This window comes from Dermacentor variabilis, chromosome 1, assembly GCF_050947875.1.
Source record: "Dermacentor variabilis isolate Ectoservices chromosome 1, ASM5094787v1, whole genome shotgun sequence".
Lineage (NCBI taxonomy): Eukaryota > Metazoa > Arthropoda > Arachnida > Ixodida > Ixodidae > Dermacentor > Dermacentor variabilis.
This window is the reverse complement of record NC_134568.1, coordinates 218,676,584-218,698,407: the sequence shown is the minus strand read 5'-3', so window position 1 is coordinate 218,698,407 and position 21,824 is coordinate 218,676,584. Positions and strand designations below refer to the sequence as shown.

General features: G+C 45.1%; 1 protein-coding gene and 1 long non-coding RNA gene across 2 annotated transcripts; one reads left to right on the top strand and one right to left on the bottom strand.

Annotated features, from left to right (window-relative positions):
• Positions 1-591: 591 nt before the first annotated feature.
• Positions 592-19,410, bottom strand: LOC142557308 (uncharacterized). Its single transcript, XM_075669045.1, has 4 exons — positions 18,941-19,410; positions 17,280-17,646; positions 15,922-16,095; positions 592-1,172 (listed from the first exon to the last, which is right to left on the bottom strand). Exons 1-4 carry the CDS (start codon positions 19,159-19,161, stop codon positions 849-851), a joined length of 1,086 nt encoding a protein of 361 aa, XP_075525160.1. The 5' UTR covers positions 19,162-19,410; the 3' UTR covers positions 592-848.
• Positions 19,411-20,138: 728 nt separating this feature from the next.
• Positions 20,139-21,622, top strand: LOC142557303 (uncharacterized). The gene is made up of 3 exons (XR_012822754.1): positions 20,139-20,468; positions 21,276-21,369; positions 21,564-21,622. It is a non-coding gene; the product is annotated as an uncharacterized LOC142557303 (long non-coding RNA).
• The last annotated feature ends 202 nt before the right edge of the window (positions 21,623-21,824 follow it).

Sequence of the window (21,824 nt, the reverse complement as noted above, 5' to 3'; positions counted from 1 at the left end):
AGCAGACTATGGCTTCTTGCGGCATTCCTGGTGCTTATGAATGTCTTTTGAGACTTCACATACTACAAGCAGTCTATGTATAGCCTGTAATAAGGGTACCCTAGATATTGGGGCAAGTACTTTTCTATGGTGAAGGGCATGTTTACAGTAATTGAGAGCAGCTAACAGCAGAGCAGTACTGCCATCTTGGTCAAGTTTTTCACAAATGAAATAGTTTTGGATAGCACAAAGACATACCTGGGATGGCTCACAGTCATTCACTGTACTTACCTTTAAGTGCCTAATGAATGAATGTCCGCCATGGCGGCTCAGAACCGAAGTTGTGCTATTGGGCGCGAGGTCGCGGGTTTGATTTGCAGCAACAACAGCCGCACTCTGATGGGAGTGCAGTGCTAAAACGCTCATGTACCAAGCATTAATTCTGTGAACATTAACAGATCATCCCTCATAGTATGTACTGTGTTGGTATGGACCATCAAACCCCATTGATCAATCACTGACGGCGATCATAAGTAGTCAGGTGTCCTTGCTTTGAATAGATAGCAAAAAACATCCTGCCGATATTCAGTGAATATTAGCTAAGGTCACCAGGAAGCTTTTAAACAACTTTATTTGTACTATCTGACACCTCAAATAGCATACAATAAAATGCAAGCATGAGTATAAAAAAAATTTCACTCCAATGTAACTGGATAAGTAAAACGTGATTATGAATTAAGCAGAATAAAAGCCATTAATATTTCTGACTATTTTCATTGTTTCCATGCAGACCACACAGATCTGGCAAGTTGTTCATTTTAGTGCATGATTATTTCACATTAAAACCATCATGAAAAGACTTAATGCCTTTAGGAGAGGCAGCCGTGCAGGTTGCCATAGCTTTTTATCAAGGTAAGCAAATTATCTAAATCCCTGTTCATAATTGTGACACGGTGAGCATGATGAGCGAGAACATTAGAACCTTCCAAAAGTGCCACAATGACTGCTTCACTGGCCTCATGGAGTGCTTTCAGGGCCAGTTTCTGCATCTTAAAATCATCACCAGTTATACGAAAAAGAATCTCGCGCACAACACGAGCAAATGGAAGGCGGGGGATGAGTGTCACTGTAGATGACCGATGACGCTCGATCTCTGCCAACATTTTGTTTCTCACAGCTTTTTTTGGTGCAACCTGCAGGAAACAAAGCACCTTGATTACAATGAAGCATGTAAATGCTTAAATGTCATTTTCACAAGCCCTTGTAAAAATTGCAGCTCAGTGCCTAAAAAAGCTTCATTACGTTTCATGCTTAAACTTCACTGCCTGTATTCCTCCTACCCAGAAGCCAAATTACATGCACTCATCTGCTGGCGGCTGAAATAACTTTACGGCACTTGAACGCAGAGGTATAAATTTTAATGTATAAGGTTACAAATGGAAGAATATCTGGCTGAGCTGAAATGCTGTGGCCAACCACTGACCCATGATGCACTCAATGAAAGCGTTTGCATTCTGTGTGCTGCATGACCCACTGGCAACCAACACACAAAATGTGCCTAGGCTGTTCTGCCATCTATGATTTTAAACAAACTATTATAATTGTCTTTTTGGATTATTAGAGGGGTGGCACTGTTGAAACAAAGGAGCAGAGCGGCAGAAGTATATGAAGTTGGACTTGGTGTACACAAGACTCGACAGTGCTGCACTGGCTGCAACTTGCAGAATATCTTCCTGCCATCTAGATAGGCTGTTTTGTTTGCGAAGCAGTAATTACATCCATTCCAAAACGAGTAATTAACAATCATGGCATTATGTTGCTGGCTACGAAGAGCTTGTAGAATGCCTGTACTTTAACACATGGAGTTCTGGTTCTCTCATAACATCAAAATTCAAATATAGGAGCACGACACAGGTGGCACAGTCAAATTAAGAGAAGAGTTAGGTAAGTCCTAGATTGTAAACTTTTTTTAATCGTTATTGTTCAAAGTATGATGCTGAAAACTTGTAAATACATGTAATTTTATGTGCTTATTTCGAATATGAGCCCCATCTTTGTTTACCTAATGTTTTAATTTGATCTGTCTTCCCTAGAACAAGAATTGCCAGACTTCCAGAAAAACACTCTCCCGAGTGTTGACGCCGAAAATTTTCAACAAGTCTCGCAACTTTTATTCTAAAGTAGACAGTACAATAAGGTTGGTCTTATTCGATTTCTTGAACGACACAAGAGCCATTAATGCCCTGTTTAACAAAATCTGACTGATTTTTGCAAAGTTCACAAGATAGTCAAGAAAACTTGCATGTAAATGAAATCTTCCTCACACAGATTCCAAACAAGCATGTAAAGTTAGATATATCTACAAGCTTACTGCAGAATAACTCAAATAATTAAGATTAAAAAAACATTTATATTCCAAGACAACTCTTGCTTTTTTTAAGGAGTAATGACAAAATTTGTGTCATCTTTGTTTCTTTATAGGATGGCTGCCGACTCCGTAATTACGCTATGCAGCCCAAACTATTCAATAGTGCAAAAAATAATTACTCTGCCTTTTAATGTGACCAGTTCAAAAATGGAATTTCCGACTGAAGCATAACTTTGGATGTGAAAAAGGAGGCTATTCACTTCACCAAAACTTGATGTGGTGTTCTCGTGGTGCCAAATATTACTGATGCATATACACACACAATGATTGTGCTGCCGAGAGCTGAATCCATTCAGCACTCGACAGGGCAAGAGGGGAGAGCAGGTTCCTCTTTGTTTCCAAGAGAAGTGTACAATGGGAAGGGGCAATGTGGCAGCTCTTCGCAACATAGTCATTGCACGGCCTTCAATCCCTGCACCGGGCTGACTGGAGCGCTCCTCAGCTGTTTATAATACCATGCGAGCACCTCCCTCACTTCTTTTAATGTGAATAGCCTCCTTTTTCACATCCAAAGCTGCTACGCTGTACTTGGGCACTTTGAACAGGTCACATTAATAGGCGCTGTAATTCATTATTTTTGTGACAAATAATGTGACAAGAAAAAAGTGTGACACAAGATTTTCGTGTCATTACTCCTATAAGATTGCACATTAATAAAGAATGTCGAAAATGTTGTGCTTCCTGAACTAGTGCAGCAAGTTCAGTGAAATAGGCTGCCAACATGCACTGGCAGAGATACAGTTAAACCTCGATACGAAGAAGTCTGTAAAGTCGACAATTTGCTTCGTTATATTGAAATTTCGTTGTTATTGAAATTCTACCTGTACTGAAAATTAGTAGTCATCGAATGATTTTTATTACACGGAAAGGGGCCGCACAATTTTTTAAATTATCAGACAATCGAAAAAAGCAAATTTGACAAAACCATTCATTTTGATCATCTGATATGATAAGTTGGGAGTCGGCGACGAATGATACGGTTTCATGCCACGTACGTTGACGATATGTTCACATCGGCTGTAGAATTAAGTGAAGCCAGCCACGCTTTCGTGTGCACTCCACCTCCGCCGCTGACAGCATCGCTCACACTGGGACGATGCTATCAGGAAAAGCTCCGGCAGCAGGGAGTGAATGCCTCGTCTGGCTCTTGCTCCAGCAGGTCACCGAAACTCGAGATTACGCAAACTCCAATACTAAATGCGTAGAAATACAGCTTACATGGTGCCATGCTGTCATGGCACGCCCACTATTTGCACGCATGGCAGATTACCTCTAAAGTAGGGTGCGCAGCTGTGTATGCATTCAGCCGCACTTACAGTCATGCATGGCCAAGATGTGCGCAAGAAATCGAGACACGCGCCAACGAGACGTGCGCGATAAGATCTTATCGCACTTGGACTTATTACAAAACATGATGCGAATCCACTTTGACTTGCGCTCTTGTCGAGCGGCTTGCGATTTGAGAGGCGCGTTTGCAAGCAGCCGCTTGCAATTTAATCATTTGACAATCTGCATCCGCAGAAGTTTCTATTTATTGTCTTGGCATTCCTTTGCCGTGGCAGTGAAATTTCGTTATATTGAAGTCGTATACAAACACACTTCGTTATATTGAGGTTCTAAATACATGGCGTTAAATAAATTTGGAGTTTTACAAGCCAAAACCACAATCTGATTATGAGGCACACCGTAGTGGGGACTCCGCATATTTGGACCACCTGGTTTTCTTTAATGTGCACCGAAATCTAAGTACACGGGTGTTTTGGCATTTCACCCCCATCGAAATGCAGCCGCCATGGCCAGGATTCGATCCCGCTACCTCATGCTTAACAGACCAAATCTGTAGCCACTATAAGCAACCACGGCGGGTCTAAATGCACGGTGTTCTATGGACAAGAGGTTATGAAAAGTTCAGTACTTGATTATATCGAGAATTTCGTTATATTGAAGTTCTTTATAAGGAGGTTTAGCTGTATATTTCCTGCCATTCAAATACTCATTCCTCCATGTCTACTAAGCAGCAAGGCCTGATTAACAGAGGATAACAATGGCATTTTCAGGATTGTACCAGACGTAAAAGCACAACTGAGCAGATGTTAACAGGTGACTCCAGATGGGCCTTTTGTCTGTGATGAGTTGTACACCTGTGAGCAAAAGTATATGAACCCAAGAGTTCCGAAAAAATAAACAATCACTGCACGCTACACATACAAATTACAATTGAGGACTGTTGTTCAAACCTGAACTTGTGAACACCACAGTGTGCTTGTCAGTCTCAGGCTGTGCGTCTCAGTTAAAAAGAAATAAGGCTTTAGAGCGATAGCTCTACTCTACAAACCCAGAAAACGCCTGGTTCTGTAAATCTATATAATAATATATAATATAATATTTGGGGTTTTACGTGCCAAAACCACTTTCTGATTATGAGGCACGCCGTAGTGGAGGACTCCGGAAATTTTGACCACCTGGGGTTCTTTAACGTGCACCTAAATCTAAGCACACGGGTGTTTTCGCATTTCGCCCCCATCGAAATGCGGCCGCCGTGGCCGGGATACGATCCCGCGACCTCGTGCTCAGCAGCCCAACACCAGTTCTGTAAATCTGACCTTCAAGCTCAGCCAAGGTAAAACTGGGACTTAGCCTGCCACTACCGGAAGCTACTGCATACACCGCATGGGTGGCGATATTTTGAAAGCAATCTGCGATGTGGACAAAGTGCGCGGTTAAGTGGGCCTCATCTTCAAAGCAATCTGCGATGTGTACAAAGTACGCCGAGTGCTGGTAGCTTTGTGTGCGCTATGCTTTCAACACTTAGCTCGCATAGGCGTGAGAACAGCATAAAGGTCAATTCGCTCGCTGCTGCTGCCATGCCGAACAGCGTCTGTGTCCATTCCCAAAACAAGTAAAACCGTACTGCAGCTTAACAAACTTGGTTCAACCGTGTTCAACCACAGCAATTTTTCAGCAAACCAGACATTTTTGTGTACCTTTCCTCATGGGTGTTTGCATATGTCTATAGTGGCCTCAGGTACTTCAGGTGACACTGACATGCTTGAGCCACTTCGAACCCGAACATTACCACTTAATATTCCCCAGAGGATTGGAAAACCTAGCTTAAGATAATGTAGATATAGAGGAGACTTTGTGCAAAGTTTGTTGTTTGAAATACGAGGGGAAGCATCACAACGAGCTTGCAAAAATAGCCATTTCTAATACTGAAAAATAAAGGAGAGAAAAAAAAACATGGTCATTACTGCTCACCAGAAGTCATGCATAAACTAATGTGCGGTTCTTTGGCATGGCCTCAGCAATTGCAACGGTGCAATCTCGGGGGCCATGCAGCTGTGTAGTGTAGGTACTACAGCCACCGCAGGGTACCATGACGAGCCCTCTCGCCACCGATACACAAGCCAGCCCGAGCACCCGCGGCATGCTGAAAAATCTGTGATGCAATGTGCTGGGACTTGCATCATAGTGACAGTTCCAGGGGCATGCATCATCTGCTTAGGTGTTGTTTAAAGGCTGCTAACAACAACAACAACAACAACAACAACAACAAAAAAAGATACAATTAACAGTTTTGCCGCTTTTCCAACATTGGTTTCGTGGTATCAGGGGTGTAGCCAGGGGAGGGGAGGCTTATGGCGCTCAGCCCCTTCCCCCCCCCCCCCCCCCAAATTTTTTTTCGTGCTGCCGTGCACCGCTGACCAAAACAACCCTAGGCACCGGAAATTATTCTGCATTTTGTCTAGAATGTCCTTTTCATGCTTGAAGAGATGGTGGTGGTGGTGGTGAATTGTAGCAACAGGCGGGTTTAGCCTGGCGAACAAGGCCGGCAATTGCTCCGCCCGAGCGTCTCGCACAATACCGCTGAAGGATTTCACCATATGTCCATCAAACCGGTCTCTCTTAAGAAATCGATGAGGAGACGTGAAGTTTCTTTGCGGGCTATAACTGATCCCTCGGGAAATATAAGGTCTTGCAGGCGCGCATGCGGAAGGTCCTTGTTTTGCAGATTTTTCAGGAGAGTGTCTCTTTCATCTTGGAATTGCTGGCAGGACCACAAAAAGTGCTCAATGTCTCCTGTCTCATTGCATGCCGTACAGTTCGGAGAATTGATTCGCCCCGTTTTAAATAACCAGGCCGGTGTATTAGCAGATCCTGTCCTTATTCGATATAGAAGTGTGGCTTCCTCTCGGTGCAATCTCTTGGTTACGCAGGGCATATGCGGTGGAACCCAAAGCGATGCAAAGTGATTTCGAATGTCAGATTTTTGCACTTGATTACTCTTTGGAGCCTTGATTTTGGGAGGTTGATAGAGTGCTGCGTATGCAAGCGCATCAGTTTTTTCGTTTCCTGAGATGCCAATGTGGGAAGGAATCCAGTGAAACTTTACTGCGAAGCCTTTGTTATTGAGTTCTTTCACGAAGGCTAGTGATTTGCGTGGGAACTTGAGGGATGGCAAACCACGGTGTATTTGTTGTAATGCGGCCTTCGAGTCCGTAAGGACAACCACATTCTGCGGAGGCAAAGTCTTTAGTTTGCGCAGCGCAGAAGCTAGTGCTACGCCTTCCACAACTGTCGACGAGGCTATAGAGTCCAGACGGCCAGACCACGTATATCTTAGAGAGGGAACATAGACTGCAGCTGCACAGCGGTCTTCGTCTGCCTTGACAGAGCCATCTGTGCATACTTGTAGGTGATTCGGGTAAATCGTGTTCAGGTGTTCCAGGACTAATGACTTCGCTTCTGCAGATGGGATGCAGCTCTTTGATTGCAATCGTGGTACACTTAAGTTGCATGTGATGTCCTCGAATGTCCAGGGTGGTTCTATCCTTTCCCTCTGTCTCGAGCAGCGCAATCCTAATACGCGAAGCGTGTTCAATGCTGCATAAAAATGTGAGCGCGGCCTGTTACCTATACGTCGCAAGAGGGCTCTACCGGGCGTAGACTCACTCAATCGTAGGAGCTGGATCATCTGAGCCTGGAAAGCCTGGAGTCGTAGAGGGCGTGACTCAGCTTCGTAGAGCACTTTCTTGTTTGACGCTGGCTGAGGTACTCCAAGGCAAAGTCGGATACCTTTTCTGTGGATGGCTTCTAAGCGCTCGTATTGGCTGTCTGAGGGTGACATCAGAGGTAGCTGATACAGGATTCGACTGGTAACCAACGCTGTATGTAGTCGTAGCATCGACGTCGGGTGGTTGCCCCAGCGTATGCCAGCGACTCGCTTGAGCACATGTAGCCTGGGTGACGATGACGCCACAACGTGGTCAACGCCGCGGCGCCAGAGTAGCCTGTAGTCTAAGGTAACGCCCAGAAATCGGACGTTGGTGACTTGTCGAATCTGGTATCCGTCCAAATTCAGCGTCAAGCGTGTAGATTTTCTTTTCACTCCAGGAAATAGTACGAATGATGATTTCTCTGCTGATAGCGATAATCCAATCGTTGCCAAGTGGCCCTGAATGGCTTTTACTGCTCCCTGGGCTATTCGTGCGAGGCGGCGATGCTGGTAGCCGGAGACCCATATGCAGATATCATCGGCATATATAGATATCTTCACTGGTGTTCGATGGTTTAGTACTCTTGGGAGGCTACTCATGGCAATGTTAAATAATAAGGGAGATAAAACACTCCCCTGTGGCACACCGCGAAATATACGTATTTCATCGCTCAAAGTGTCGCCAAGACGAACTCTGATGCGACGATCATTGAGGAACGTATGTATGAAGTGCAAGAGATGACCCGTGACGCCTATAACTTGCAACTGGCTGATGATGGCTCTTTGAGACACGTAGTCGTAAGCCTGAGAAACATCCATGAAAACAGCAAGTGTCGACAGGCCATCCGCACTGTAATGTTCTATGTGGCTTAGCAGGTCCAGCACATTGTCTTGAGCGCTTAGACGCTGCCGAAACCCAGTCATGCACGATGGTAGTTTTCGACCCTGCTCGACATACCAAGTGAGTCTTGTGCACGCCATCTTCTCCATTAGCTTCGCTGCACACGAGGTCAGTGATACCGGTCTGTATGAGTCCAGAGCTGCAGGGTTCTTTCCAGGCTTCAGAACCGGTACCACCCATGCTACCTTCCATAAATGTGGGATAGCCCCACTGGCCCAGACTTGGTTAAAAAATGCCAGCAAATCACGTCGTCTCTCAACCGGTAGGTTAGTCAGCATCTGATTACTGATAAGGTCAGGTCCCACCGCACAGCGACGTCGGAGGCTGCTCATAGCTAGTTCCAGCTCTCTGAGTGTGAAAGGAGCATCCATTAGAGACGACGATAGCAGCGGGGGCGGGCTGGTTGTGCTAGCTGACCTTCCGGAAGAGTATATTTCAGCGAAGGCATTCGCAAGACAAGTGAGTGTCTTCCCTAACTTCAATGCTAGGGCTTCAAATGGCTTGTTTGGTCGAAAGTTTCCAGCAAGGTTATTAACGACCCACCATATCCGTGGAACTGGTGTGAAGACCGATAGGCTTGCACAAAATGATGCCCATTGATCTCTTCTTAGTTTCCTTGTATAACGTCGAATTACTGCGTTAATCCTGTTGAAAATAGTCTTCATTGGTGGGTCGTCCTTCGTCCTCATCAGCCTCCGTTCCGCTCTTCTGCGGGCAGCGCATAGATTTTTGAGCTTTAGATCCGGAGCGGGGAAGTGGTCGGGTAGCTTCAGCTCAGCGGTAGCCAATCTCTTGCTACGTAGCATGTCCGCGAACAGGTCTCCAGATGAGTCGCTTAGGCCGTCCCTGTACGTATCCCAATGCGTCACCGGACAGGATCTTCGGCCGTTGGTTCTACATCCAGCAATGTTAACGAAGACAGAAAAATGATCACTGCCCATTCTATCTTTACTAGTCGTTGACGATGCGAGGATGTCCGTTGAGTGTAACGTCAAGTCAATGACACTGTAAGAGGCCGGTGGTCGAAAAAACGTTGGCTGTTTGTCATTTGCCACGCATAGTCCCTCGGTGTTTAAAGCACTAACAATTTGCTTTCCACGTGCATCAGACGCCTTGTCGCCCCAGAGAGTATGGTGCGCGTTGAAGTCGCCGCATATAATCCTAGGAGCTGGGCAGCGGCTGCAGAGGTCTCTTATAATTTCTCGCATCGAGACCTTCAGGCGAGAGCTCACATACACGGAGGCCACGCTGAGGCTTCGGTTTCCCAGCCGCACTTGTACAGCAGTGACTTCCAAAGCACTGCTGCAAAGGTCTTGCACTGGTAGAACGTAATGTGGTATTTCACGTCTCACATATAGCTTGGCGCTTCCGTTCGGAAATGTTGGAATACTTTGGTTTCCATGTGCGACATAACCAGCAATTGATCTGGAACTTGGAAGACCAGCCTCGGACAGGGCCAATATCAGCACAGGCATGTTACGCAAGAAAAGCGACAGTTCAGGTAAATGGCACGCAAGACCCGCACAGTTCCATTGCATAATAAGTGGCACCTGTGGACGAGACGGTGAACATTGTGTCCTGACCGCATCTATATTGATAGTTGCTTTAAAAAGAGGCAGAGCTGAGAATCACTGACTCGAGAGACAGGACTACTTCGAGCATTTGCTTCATCGAGCTCGCCGGCATCTTCTCTATGTGTGATCGCAAGGCCTTGAAGAGAGCACGTAGCACCTGCTGACAGTCCTCCTGTGGTGTGTTTTCATCGCAACGCTGTAGTACAGACACATAACTTCGCTGTTCCGGTTGTTCAGCAGTCTTCTCGTCTACGGGGCCTCTGTTCATTGATTTCACTGTTTTAGCCGGTCCACTGCGCGATGGCACCACTGTGTCCTGGATTCCTGGAGAAGGCTTCAGGCTTGGAAAATCAGTTTCACTCTTTGAGCTCCATCTCATTTCGTCTGACTCTCTTTGACTTTCTGTCTTTTTCTTCGTCGTATGTTTCTCATCGTTTCCTGTTGGCCCCAAGATAAACGTTTTCTTACGCTTTATTGCCGCTGCCCGCATAGGACACTTGCTATAACTAGCTGGATGACCACCACTACAGTTAGCACATAGAAATTTCTCTCTGCACGCGCATGTTTTGAAATCGTGGGGTCCTCCACATCTCTTACACTGCTGCTCACCACGGCAGTGCTTGGCCACATGTCCATAGCGCTGACACTTGAAGCACCGAGGTGGTGTCTCAACGTAGTCAATGGTCTCGTGTCTTGTGAAGCCCAAGTTGATCTTCTCTGGACGGTCTGTATTTGGAGCGAACGTAAGAACCACGGAGCTGGTTTGCCTGGACTCCCAATCGGTTTCGGAAATTTGGACGCGTCGCGTGACTCTCCTTGCATGGTAAACTCCTTGTGGCTTTAGGTATAGCAACAGTTCCTCATCAGTGTACCACTTCGGTACTCCTCTAATAATGCACGTGTTTTGCAGGTACGAATTGGGCACTCGTGCTGAGATTGCAGTCCCTGAGATTGACTTGCAGCTGAGAAGGGAATTCACATGCTCTTCTGTCTGTACATCTAGAAGCAGGGCTCCTTGAGCAGTAAAGCGGCTCCTAACTGGCGATGCGCCAAGAATTTTTTCAATTTCTGTAGACAGAACAATGGGATTTACTTTTTTCAGGTCGGCTCCTTCTGTGGCAGGCGTAACAATCACTGGGATTCCGACGGTCCTCTTCTTGTGGTGCCGCACAAGCCTGAAGCCTTCATAGTCCAGATCTGTGATGTCAGCTATGTCACAATCGTCAATAAGCGTAGACTCGTCGTCTGTTTCTGCAGCCTTGTATCGCTTACAGCCACGGTTGCTCTCAGGGTCAGTCGGTGGCCTCTGGCCTGGTGTCAGGTCAGGCGTAGTCATGACGGAGCTCTCACTGCTACCAGATCGGGCTCTTCTGCAGGCTCCTATCGAAGCGACGGGAGGCGAAAGCCCCCCTGGCCTCCGGTAGGGAAGGTACCTTGACGAGTCGTCCGACGTCTTTGACAAATCTATTTGACAAAACGTTGAAAAAATTCAAAAACACTAGACAGCGAGACAGCAGTACGACTGTGTCAAACCAAACTTCTTCTTCCTCCCGGATTTTTCAGTGCCAGGATTTCAGTGCGAACATTGAGAAATTGGGCTGGATTTTGTGGGAACACCCATGCACCGGAGTCACATAAAGGCTAAACCCCATGAGACGGCGACGGCTTCGAGCGACAAGACGAGCTGTCGCTTGAACAGATCACTTGGCTTTGCAAACCTAGTATTCGTCGCTTGTCGCCCGGAAGTGCTATAAGTGACTAGCCAATAGCACGAAGCTGGAACTGGATGTTCATCACTCAAATACTATCATTGTCGAACGGAATGAGCAACCGATTAAATTTTTATACGTGCAAGGATAAGAATCTACTGCAAGACCCTCATAAATATTTTATGCTGCTTTTTACAGTAAAATATGTCAACTTAAATGAACAAAGCATGTGTCATGCTAGTTTCGGCGCGTATAATGCTGCCCTCCTACCGGCAAGACCGGGAAGACATCACTCAAAATGGTCACTTGCATGGGGTACGACTTGTAGGCGACAAGCCAACGCGACAACCATCTCCATGACATTGCTTGTCGCTGTTGCGTGCAAGATCGCTTGCATGGGGTTCATACTTAACGCAAGGAGCCCCATCCGAGCACAAAGTTTCAAGGGCGTTTCAATGGCGACAGGGCTCGTCGAGGCATCTCGCGGAGGCCGCGGAATCTACGGAGCGCATGGATTTCAATTCCGAAACTCTATGGGTATAAACTTCTTGTAAACTTTTGATGCGAAAGGTGCATTGACATTTCCAAAGTCATGCTTTAGATTTTCTATTCTGGAAATTGGTGGGCTTAATATTCTTATAAACATTTGTCGCCAAAGGCGCATTGACTTTCCTAAAGTCGTATATTGCACCATACAACGAGACCAGCCGAATCAACAGACTATATGAGAAGTTGACAAAGCACACAGCGAGGTCCGATGGGACGAAACGTTGTGGTGGTTTATTTGTGCCATCATGTTACAGAAAAGGATATCAACATTTTATTCACCTGCGCCAAAGCATCCATGTCAAGACAGTAAAGCCAGCAAAGGTAACTCCATTCTTATTTATTTTCCTACTTTGACTTTTATTCGCGAGGACACATTGAGCCTCTTCAATTTTTTTGTTCTTGCTACCTGTGGGCTGCCAGAGCCAGCTTGCGTTTTTCTCGTGTTGCTGCACGCGCGGAGCAATTCGGTGCGCGTTCGCTTTTCTCTGGCCGATTGGATTTTCGCCTGGCAGAATTTCGGACACTTTATGGATAGCAGATGAGAAAAAGAAACAATGGTTGCTCGCCGCCATCACTGTGGGGACTCGACAGATTGCAACGCGTTCGCTTGAGCACAACCTCTCGCCAGTGTAGGATACCGAGCAGTATGCGTAGGGTTCTCTGTGGACCAAGCGTCTCAGGATTTCTTTGATATTCCTTTGGTAGCCACATTAAGTGCCCAAAGTAGGCATTTGATTGTGGCCAACATGCTTTCCTTTGCGTTTTTTTTTTTTCACTTCCATGTTCCCGCCCCACAAAAGACAGAAAGACATTGCCGCGGCGCAGCAAATTGTCACATGGTGAAAGTTCGATTTTGTTACTTCTTATTCTTTTGCGGAAAGTAATGGGCCACGGTACGCTTCAATTGCCGGATACTATTATATTACTGATAGCAATTATATGGAGACTCCAGGCGCATTCCTGCCGTCGCTGTCATGTTCTGTATAAAGTCCAACGGCGATAACATTGTCACCGCGTGGCGCATGGTTTATGTGCGAGTGAAAGCGTAAGGGCGGGAGAGGGTGGGGTGTGACGGGTGAGCAGACGATGGTGGCTCAGTCTTGTGCGCGCAAGGGAGAAAAGCGGGGAGGAAGCGGGCCGCCTACTGTCGTGCACGATACATAAGGGGGAGTGGAGGGGGGATGTTGTGATCTGTGAATCTCTGGTTGCGCAACATGTTTATTTGCCTTGCTTGACGCATTATATTCTGTGACCTTTTCTTAGATATGTATGTTTATTAGAGACTTGTACGTATATTTAAATACTTTGTTGCGAGGTTTTGTGTGTACGTGCAGTGAACTTTGTTTCCAGTGACACGTTTTTGCCCTTTATGAAGCTGTATCTTCACATTTCTAATGTACGAGGGTGAGTAACTTGAAAGTAAGCCAACCCATCCCGCACAATAATGGTTTGGTTCATTATCTTCGAGGCATGCGCGTAGCATAGAGGCGTCTCTCATTTACAAAAGTGACACGCAGGTGTGAGGATAAATGTTCTTTAATGCTCTCATACACTGGGTTGAACATGGTCACATGACATAATGGATGCTTCTAAAGTTGAAGAGCCTTGTGTCGTGAGGTTTTTGACAACTGAAGGTGTTTGCCAAAAGGAAATTAGCAGCCGTATGGCTGCCGCGTACGTTGAACATTCCATTTCATTGGCCAGTGTGAAACATTGGAGCAAATTGTTCAAAGAAGGAAGTGAAAGTTCCAAAGACCATCCAAGACCGGGCCAAAGCCACCGCGCAATCACCCCCAACACAACTGCAAAAGCTGATGAGCTGATTAGAAAAGAATGGAGGATAAGCATAGATAAACAGGTGGAACGTGTGAACATCAGTCACAGTTCGGGTCACACCATAATTCACAAACATCTCGGTTATCGGCTGTTGTGTGCGCAATGGATGCCCAAGATTTTGAAGCACCGGCAGAAGACAGAGAAGTTTGACGCTGCTTTGACTCATCTAATCCGGTATCACAATAAGGGTGACAACTGTTTGCCTGCGATTGCGACCGGAGACCAATCATGGTGACACTACTACGAGCCTGAAACATGACGGCAAAGCTTACAATGGAAACATTTGAATTCACCACCCCCCAAAGAAAGCAAAACCCGTTATTCCTGCCGGAAAGGTGTTGTTGACTTTCTTTTTAGATAGTCGGGGGCCATTAATGATTGAATTTGCTGAACCTGAAGAGGCTATCAATCCTTTCCGATATTGTGAAGCGCCGGATCGACTGCGTGTCGCAATCAAGAATAAACGACCTGGAAAATTGAAGAATGGCGCCATCTTGCTCCACGACAATGCCCGTTCCAACGTCGCTGATGTGGTTAACACAAAACTGGCCAAGTTCAAGTGAGAAATGCTGCAACATTCCCCATACAGCCCAGACCTGTCACCTTGCAACTTCCACATTTTGGGTCATTTGAAGAAACAGCTCAAGGGAACCAGATTCGTGTCGGATGATGACGTGAAAGGGTCAGTTACAGACTTTTTGAAGCAGCAACCCAAGGAGTTTTATGAGACGGGAATCATGCAACTCGTTAGTCAGTGGGACAAATGGCTAAATGCTCATGGAGACTTTTAAATAAAGTACCCCGTTTGTCATATATTCACTTTGGCTCACTTTCATTAATCTTGCCCTCATATATCTTGCAGAACTCCTGCTTTTTATATGCGCTCTCCAATGCCACTACAATTTCGGTTCAATTACTCGCAATACACGACCGGTGACAGCTGCTCCTGCGCAATACATTGTAACAAAGGACAGCGTCTTTGAGAGTTCTCGCTGGCCGTTGCATATGTAACAAAATGTAAACAAGGCTCTTGAATGACAAAGTTTCATTAAAATATTTGTCCTGAACCTGTTCATTTCATGGCCTTTACATTTTTCATATCAGCGGCATGCACTGCTTTGCCGGTTTGAAAGTGATATAGTTCTAAAGTTCGTGTGATAATTTCTTCACTTATTAAATAGAGAGAAAACATGGAAGCATTGATATCAGTTATTTCAGGCACAATTTTTTAGACATACGAGTATATTCTTTAATAAAAAAAAATGCATATTTTACTTGTCTTGACAGTGTGTTGCATTCAAGAATTTGGTTGCAGCATCTTGGCATGGCAGCTATTATTCATGTATTTGATCCCTCAACAAACCTTATAAGCAGTAGGCCAAGCTACAACGTGAGCCTCCCCCCCCTGCCCCCCCCTCAGAACGAAATTGTGTGGTATATATTACTCATTTACAACAAATTAGCCAAAGCGAATTCAATTTCGTTGCAGCTGACCTTTAAAGGAGGCAAACACAAGGAAGAGCAAGGAGAGACTAAGTGTTGACACTTGCTTGTCTTTAAAAGCCACCAAGCCTATGATGCACCAGCACAGCACAGTGCTCCAACACGATTCATGGCTTGGTATGTATTGAACAAAGCCTCAGCTCAGCAACTGCTTCAGGTCCCGCCTTCACTTCATCTCCTTCACAACAAGGAGGTAGACATTAAAACATTCATGGAAACTTCTAGTCATGAGGAAAAAAAACTATAATTTGAGTTAAGGACAGTTTTAAGCAATGCTGTTCGTTCATAAGACAGAAGCTGAAAGCATTTTATTTTAATTTTGGCATTTTATTTTAATTTTGATACTCTCCAAACCTCTGCAGCAGTTGGAGCTTATTAGTTTGTAATAAATGCACTTTTTATTTCATTTTTTTGTTCTTCTCTTTAAAATAAATATCTACACTCACCTGCTTGTGTTTACTTGGTGACCGCAAAGTGGAAGATTTATGTCCTTGCCTTTTTGTGCTGAATTTGACAGCGGGCTTTTCTTTTAAAGTCATCGAGCCACTTGAAGTTGAGGCCAGTATTCTTTCACGTCCTGAAGTGGCATTTTGATGACGAGAGGAACCAGATGCAAGACCCTGCAAATCCTCTTATGTCTTCAACTGAATTTGACAAGGCGTCGCTAGCAATGTTCTTTTAAAGATTTGCAATAAACATAGATATAGACGAGTAAAACCACAGCTAAGAGGATGCTGAAACAAGACAGTAGGGTTCTTATCTCACACCACCAGAGTGAAATGCATGCACACTATGATTCGCAGCGTGTCGTGTAACAAATCACAGCCCATGTTGCTGCAAAGTGGCAGCCACTGTAGCAGTCATCTTTAAGAGGTAGCTTTAGCTCAGGCCCGACTCCGACGCCGCTTACTCAAATACATGTAAAACGCAAAAACATTTTTCTGATATAACCCTTCGACCGATTTTAATGAAATTTGTTGCATTTGAAAGAGAAAGCTGAATTCTAGTGACTGTTGGAAGCAGAATTACTATTTAGGGCCTGAATTTTATTAAAAAGATTTTCAAAAATTCTAGTTTGAAGAAAATAAAAGCACGAAGTTTACAAATTAATAGCACTGAATCAAGAACAGATATCACGATTCTGTAAATTGCATCCATTAGATCATTCAAAGCGGACAAATTCTACATGTAATTTTATATATTATGTGAATTTTTTAACGTTGTGTACAAGGGTTCTGCAAAAGCTGTATTTCCATATTACTAAGTTTTTTGAAATTCAAGCGTAACATATCAATTTTGTCCGCTTTAGATGTACTATCAGATGCAATTCACAGAATTGCGATATCGTTTTCCTTGCTGAGCTGAGTTGTAAACTTAATAGTTTAATTTTCTGAAAAGTTACGATTTTTGCCAATTTTTAACAAAAATTAATTATCTAAATAAAAAATTTGAAACAAACAGTCACTAGATTTTAAGTTTTTCTTTTAAACGCAACAAACCTCGTCAAATTTGGTGCAGTGGTTGCCACGAGAAACGAATTCTCTTTTTACATATATTTAGATAGGAGCACTTGAGCTAAAGCTTCCTCTTAAGTTAAAACTCTTGGCCATGGCGTTATATGCCCATAGCTTTTACACCCAAGCCATCTGCAGTGAAACCAGAGCAAAGGAAATGGAAAATAATTTTTAGCTGTTACAAAACTTATCCCAATGGCCAGATTCGCACTAGCATTCAATAGTTGCAAGTTATAATTTTTTTTGTTTCCAAAGTCAGTGGTGCTTCCTACCCAAATCAAGACTTTTACCTGTTGACTTCTGGTAGAAAGCTGCGAACTTGTATTAGCTTGTCCTTGCCTCACTCTGCTGAACCCATCAGCAGACTTTTCTTCAGGTGCACTTTTTCTACCATTTTGAACATTTCGCACCAAGTAATCAGAAGCACGATAAGAAGTACTCCAGAATGACCTGCGAGGTGGTGCAACTACTGGAGTGGCTACTGAAGTCGAATGTGAAGGTGCCCTGGAGGTTGCTACTTTCTCAAGCTCAGGCCTGGACACTTTTCTTGGTGACATTCGTGGAGGCGAGCCAGCTCCACTGATTGTTCGCTTCCTTTTCGTGTTTTCATGCGGTAACCTGGATTTTGTGTTGTCACTCAATGGACTCCGGGGGCTCCTGCGTAACCAAAGGTTTGTGATTCCTCCCGGTAATAAAGCAAACAACTGCTACACACACATAAAGCTTCAAAATTATGGGCTTTGTGCTTTTTGCCAACACACTTCATGTAACTTTACTGTTGCAAATGTTAGAGGAATATAATGCAATAACAAAAAAATTTGGCTGAATTGCTTTCTGTTGCAGGCTAACCCACCATGTGAGGCTGTTTAATGCATTAACATAAGCACACTCAAAATGCACACAAATTACATGTATTCATGAAACAAACCAAAAGTCTCGCAGCCAATACAGTGTACTGTGTTGGCCAGGTTAGGCTGTCACAGCTTAGTAACTTATAGCTACAAGCAACAGACAGTTATGACACCGTGATGCTGAAGCAGTTCATACTATCATATAAGGCCACAGCAAAAAGCTTCAGCTGAAGGTAGCACCTTCCACGTAAGCAAGCTTGCATTCCTCCCATGCAGCCCTATTATTAATTACAACTGACAAGAGACAAGCCACATTTACAGTAAGTTATAGGGGATACCAGAAAGGAATGTTCTGGAATAATTTTTACCGCAATTACACTCATTGCATGCTTAGTTTTTAGACAAATAAGAGCAATACTTATAATCATGGTAGCACTGAGCTTATTTCCCAGCCTTTGTAGGATTCCTATCATCTTCAGTATCCCCTATTGCATTTTAGTAAAAACAGCCAAGTCTGAGGAGTAATATTTGCTCCATTTCTTTTGGCCACTCTGTTGCATACAGCTGGCCTCGTTATCTAATCTTCAGCATAAAGAGCACAATAGAAACTGAATTACTGTTTTAAATTATCGTTTAATGAAGGCCCCAAGTTAGAAGACCAATACGCAATTTTAGGTTAACAGACATGAAATGGCGCTAGTACGGAGTTCACGACACTCGATCGTCTAGAATGCGCGTGGCGCGTGCTCCGGGTTGCACTGGCGACATTAGCACATGGTACGTACGAAACCGGCATAATGTGCATGCACGGCTACATTTATGAGATGACGTCTTCTCTCGGCCTGCTGGTCGCAATGCTTTGGCTGCTGCCTTGGCCGTCACGAGCGCGTTCTAGACAAGTACCTTGTCTCTGAACAATGCATGAACTAATCTAGTAACTATAGCAACAAAGTTCGAGTTTCATACATGGAACTATGAGCACCAATTCTGGGAAGGTTCTGACTAGTGTTGCAGAAGTCGTGGGGCGCTTATTTTCGTTGCGGGGTGCTTTTTTCGTCGCGACGATAGAACATCAGTCAGCACCTTGCATGAATACTGACCTTGTTAGTGAACGTTGCTGAAGCGCCTGCGACTCGTTACGCAAATCTTCATGGTCACCTTCTTTCAATGCAGTCGAACTGAGAGACGCCTCCGATGACGATCTTGACATCGCCCACTTTGTAAGAGTTCGCCATTTCATGCTGCGTGGACGCGACCGTGATGAGCTTGAGCTACTGCCTGCAACGCTGGTAGTTGAGTGTAGAAAGCGTTGTGATGCCATGTCTATCAAAACTGAGCAGCTTTACTGCGTTGATGGGCATGAGAGTTCAGCAAGCTGCTTGAAACAAGTGTCGGCAGCCACCCGCACCCAACTCTTGCACCTGTTTTACGAACATTGGTTGCACTCTCCACTCTTCGCGTAACGTATTTAAAAGCCCGCTCTAACAAACGCGGGAAAACGAAGCGCAGTACCTATTCCGTGGACCAGACCACAAAATAGCTCTATTTTGTGCATAGAGTTTCTCACTACATTACCTAGAGGGAAATCTGGCGCTGCTGCGCTGTGGTATGCATGGGAATGCCGGTATATTGTGACTTCGGATTGGCATCGTTCTCGTAGAGACAGGACACCTTGAAGAGGCGCTTGGCAAGTACCGTTCCGTCTGTCACAATGATTCATTTTCTACTAGAACAGCACGTGAAAAGCTGTTTTAGCTTTATTATTACGCGAAAACATGTTTTGTTTAACTATAAGAACTTGTTATTGTGTGTACGACTACATGTTACGTAAAAAGTATCAGCGGGCGCTAAAGTTGGAGGACAGACGACAAGGTTCGCGCTCGCTTTGAAACAGTTGGTCGGCTGTTCTTGCTTTTCTTCGCTTGGTCTTGCATCGTGGGTGAGTAAAGATGTAATATGCGTGAATGGAAACATTTTATGAAGATTTTACTTTGAGAACGCGTTATTTGCGTAGCCATATCCACGTTTTAGACGAAGCCTCTTACAACACCAGCCAACACGAGCCTCGCAGGCACATATACCGTCATTCCCATGACGGCACGGTGCCCCCTTAAGAAACTCCCATAGACGGTGGCGCCAGATTACCCTCTAGGTGTTATAGTGAGAAACTCTATGATTTTGTGAGACCACAAGATAGCTCTATTTTGTGGACCAGGGCGCTGTATTGCCCGGGGCATAGAGTTTCTCACTACATTACCTAGAGGGAAATCTGGCGCTGCTGCGCTGTGGTATGTAGGGTGCCTCGATGCGCGCGCCCCCGCTTAGGGTGAGGTCACCCTTTGAACCAGCCGGCGCCGCCTAAACCTGTTTTCGCGCGCTCCCTCCGCCATTGCGTTGCCCGCGTCGACTTCGCCGCGCTGCTGTGCGGGCGTCCTCGAAACGCTGCTGCGTTCGCGCGGCTTTCATCGGCGTAGAATGCCTGGATGTTGTGTTCCTCAGTGCTCCAACCATTCGAGAAATGGTTGGAGGATGTTCCATTTTCCAAGGGACCCAAAAAGGCGGCTTCTGTGGCTGGTGCGAGTCAAGCGTGACAAGTGGCAACCGACGAACTCCTCGTGTGTCTGCAGCGTAAGTGCCACATGTTGGTTCAGTGCTGTTTTTGTTGCGATTTATTTGTATTTTGTTTCGTTTGGGCAGCTAAGTGTCGTTCAATATTCTTCTTGCTCGGCTTAAAAAAGCTGCGTGAAACACTAAAACAAAGTAAATGAGTTTCACTACAGCGCGGTACAGGCCATTGTCTGCCGCTTGCTTGTTCGCATCCGAAATTGCACGACACGTGTCCGCTGGGGAATACGTACCACGCGTGCTTTCGCCGCTTCTTTTCATTCAAAGGTAATTGCCTTTACTAGGCGCTTGCCAGCGAATTGCGGTCTGGGCCCAAACATTGCATCAAGGCACAGAGCATGAGGACAAGCAAGGGCACATAAGCTGTGGCAATTACTGTGCAAATGGATGGTCCAGGAACCAATTTTGATTAATTCACTCACGATTTCTGAAGTTGTTTTTGACATGTGTGCGGCGTTGGGTAGCTTCCGCTGCCTATTAACCGGACGCTTCGTCCTACGACGCCGCATTATGTCAGTAAATGAGATTAACAGAGATCGTTGTTATGTGCAGATTGAGGCGCTCATTCGAGTAATTCGCCTGATATTTCGACTAATTTGTTCTTTGGCCTGTTAACCCGACGCTTCGTTCTGCGATGGCGGATTAAGTCAGTGAATGAGATAGACAGGATATGTTATGTGCAGATTGAGGCTCTCATTCGAGTAATTCGACTGATATTTGGACTACTGTGTTCTCTTGCGTGCTGCCTTCATTGTTTTCATTATCGAGCCGGAAATGCGCCGCTAATTTCAATATCAAATTCATCTGCAGGCTCATTTCGAAGCCAGCAGCTTCGAACAGAACCGCGCGGATGGGTGGAAGAAGCTCAAGCCTAATGCTGTACCAACGGTGTTCCCATTCAAAGGTGAGATGCCTCCTGACCCTGGTATTTGTTACCACGTTGCTTATCGGCTCATTATCTACATTTGAAAAAGTTATGTGAGGAAACGATTCATGCGCATACATATTAAATTTTCTGGCGCGCCTTCTATTCTGCTTTTAGTTAACACAATCTTAAATATATGTAATGGGCATTTTTTCTTATTTATCTGTTTCCAGAACTTCCTAAAGAGCGAAGGCCACCAAGGGAACGAAATGCACACGTGCCTGCATTATTCTGTGACGACGCAGCCGCACACAATTCTTCACGAGAAGTGAGAAACGTTCTTCCCTCAACTACGCAGGAATTTTCTCCCGCTGATTCTTCGTCAGACGGGGAGATAAATGAGAGATTGGCGGCTACGGAAACCAACAATGCTAATGGGCAACTTACTTCGACCCCCAGGGATGCACGGCTTCAAGAAACTGCAATAGTTACTG

Excerpts from the sequence above, each read along its gene's own strand:
- LOC142557308 (XM_075669045.1), bottom strand. The coding sequence starts at position 19,161 with ATGGCATCACAACGCTTTCTACACTCAACTACCAGCGTTGCAGGCAGT. Across the intron at positions 17,647-18,940 it reads CAGCAACGTTCACTAACAAG|GAGCCCCCGGAGTCCATTGA; the intron begins GTCAGTATTCAT and ends TTGGTTACGCAG. Across the intron at positions 16,096-17,279 it reads TTTCTACCAGAAGTCAACAG|GGTCTTGCATCTGGTTCCTC; the intron begins GTAAAAGTCTTG and ends GAGGATTTGCAG.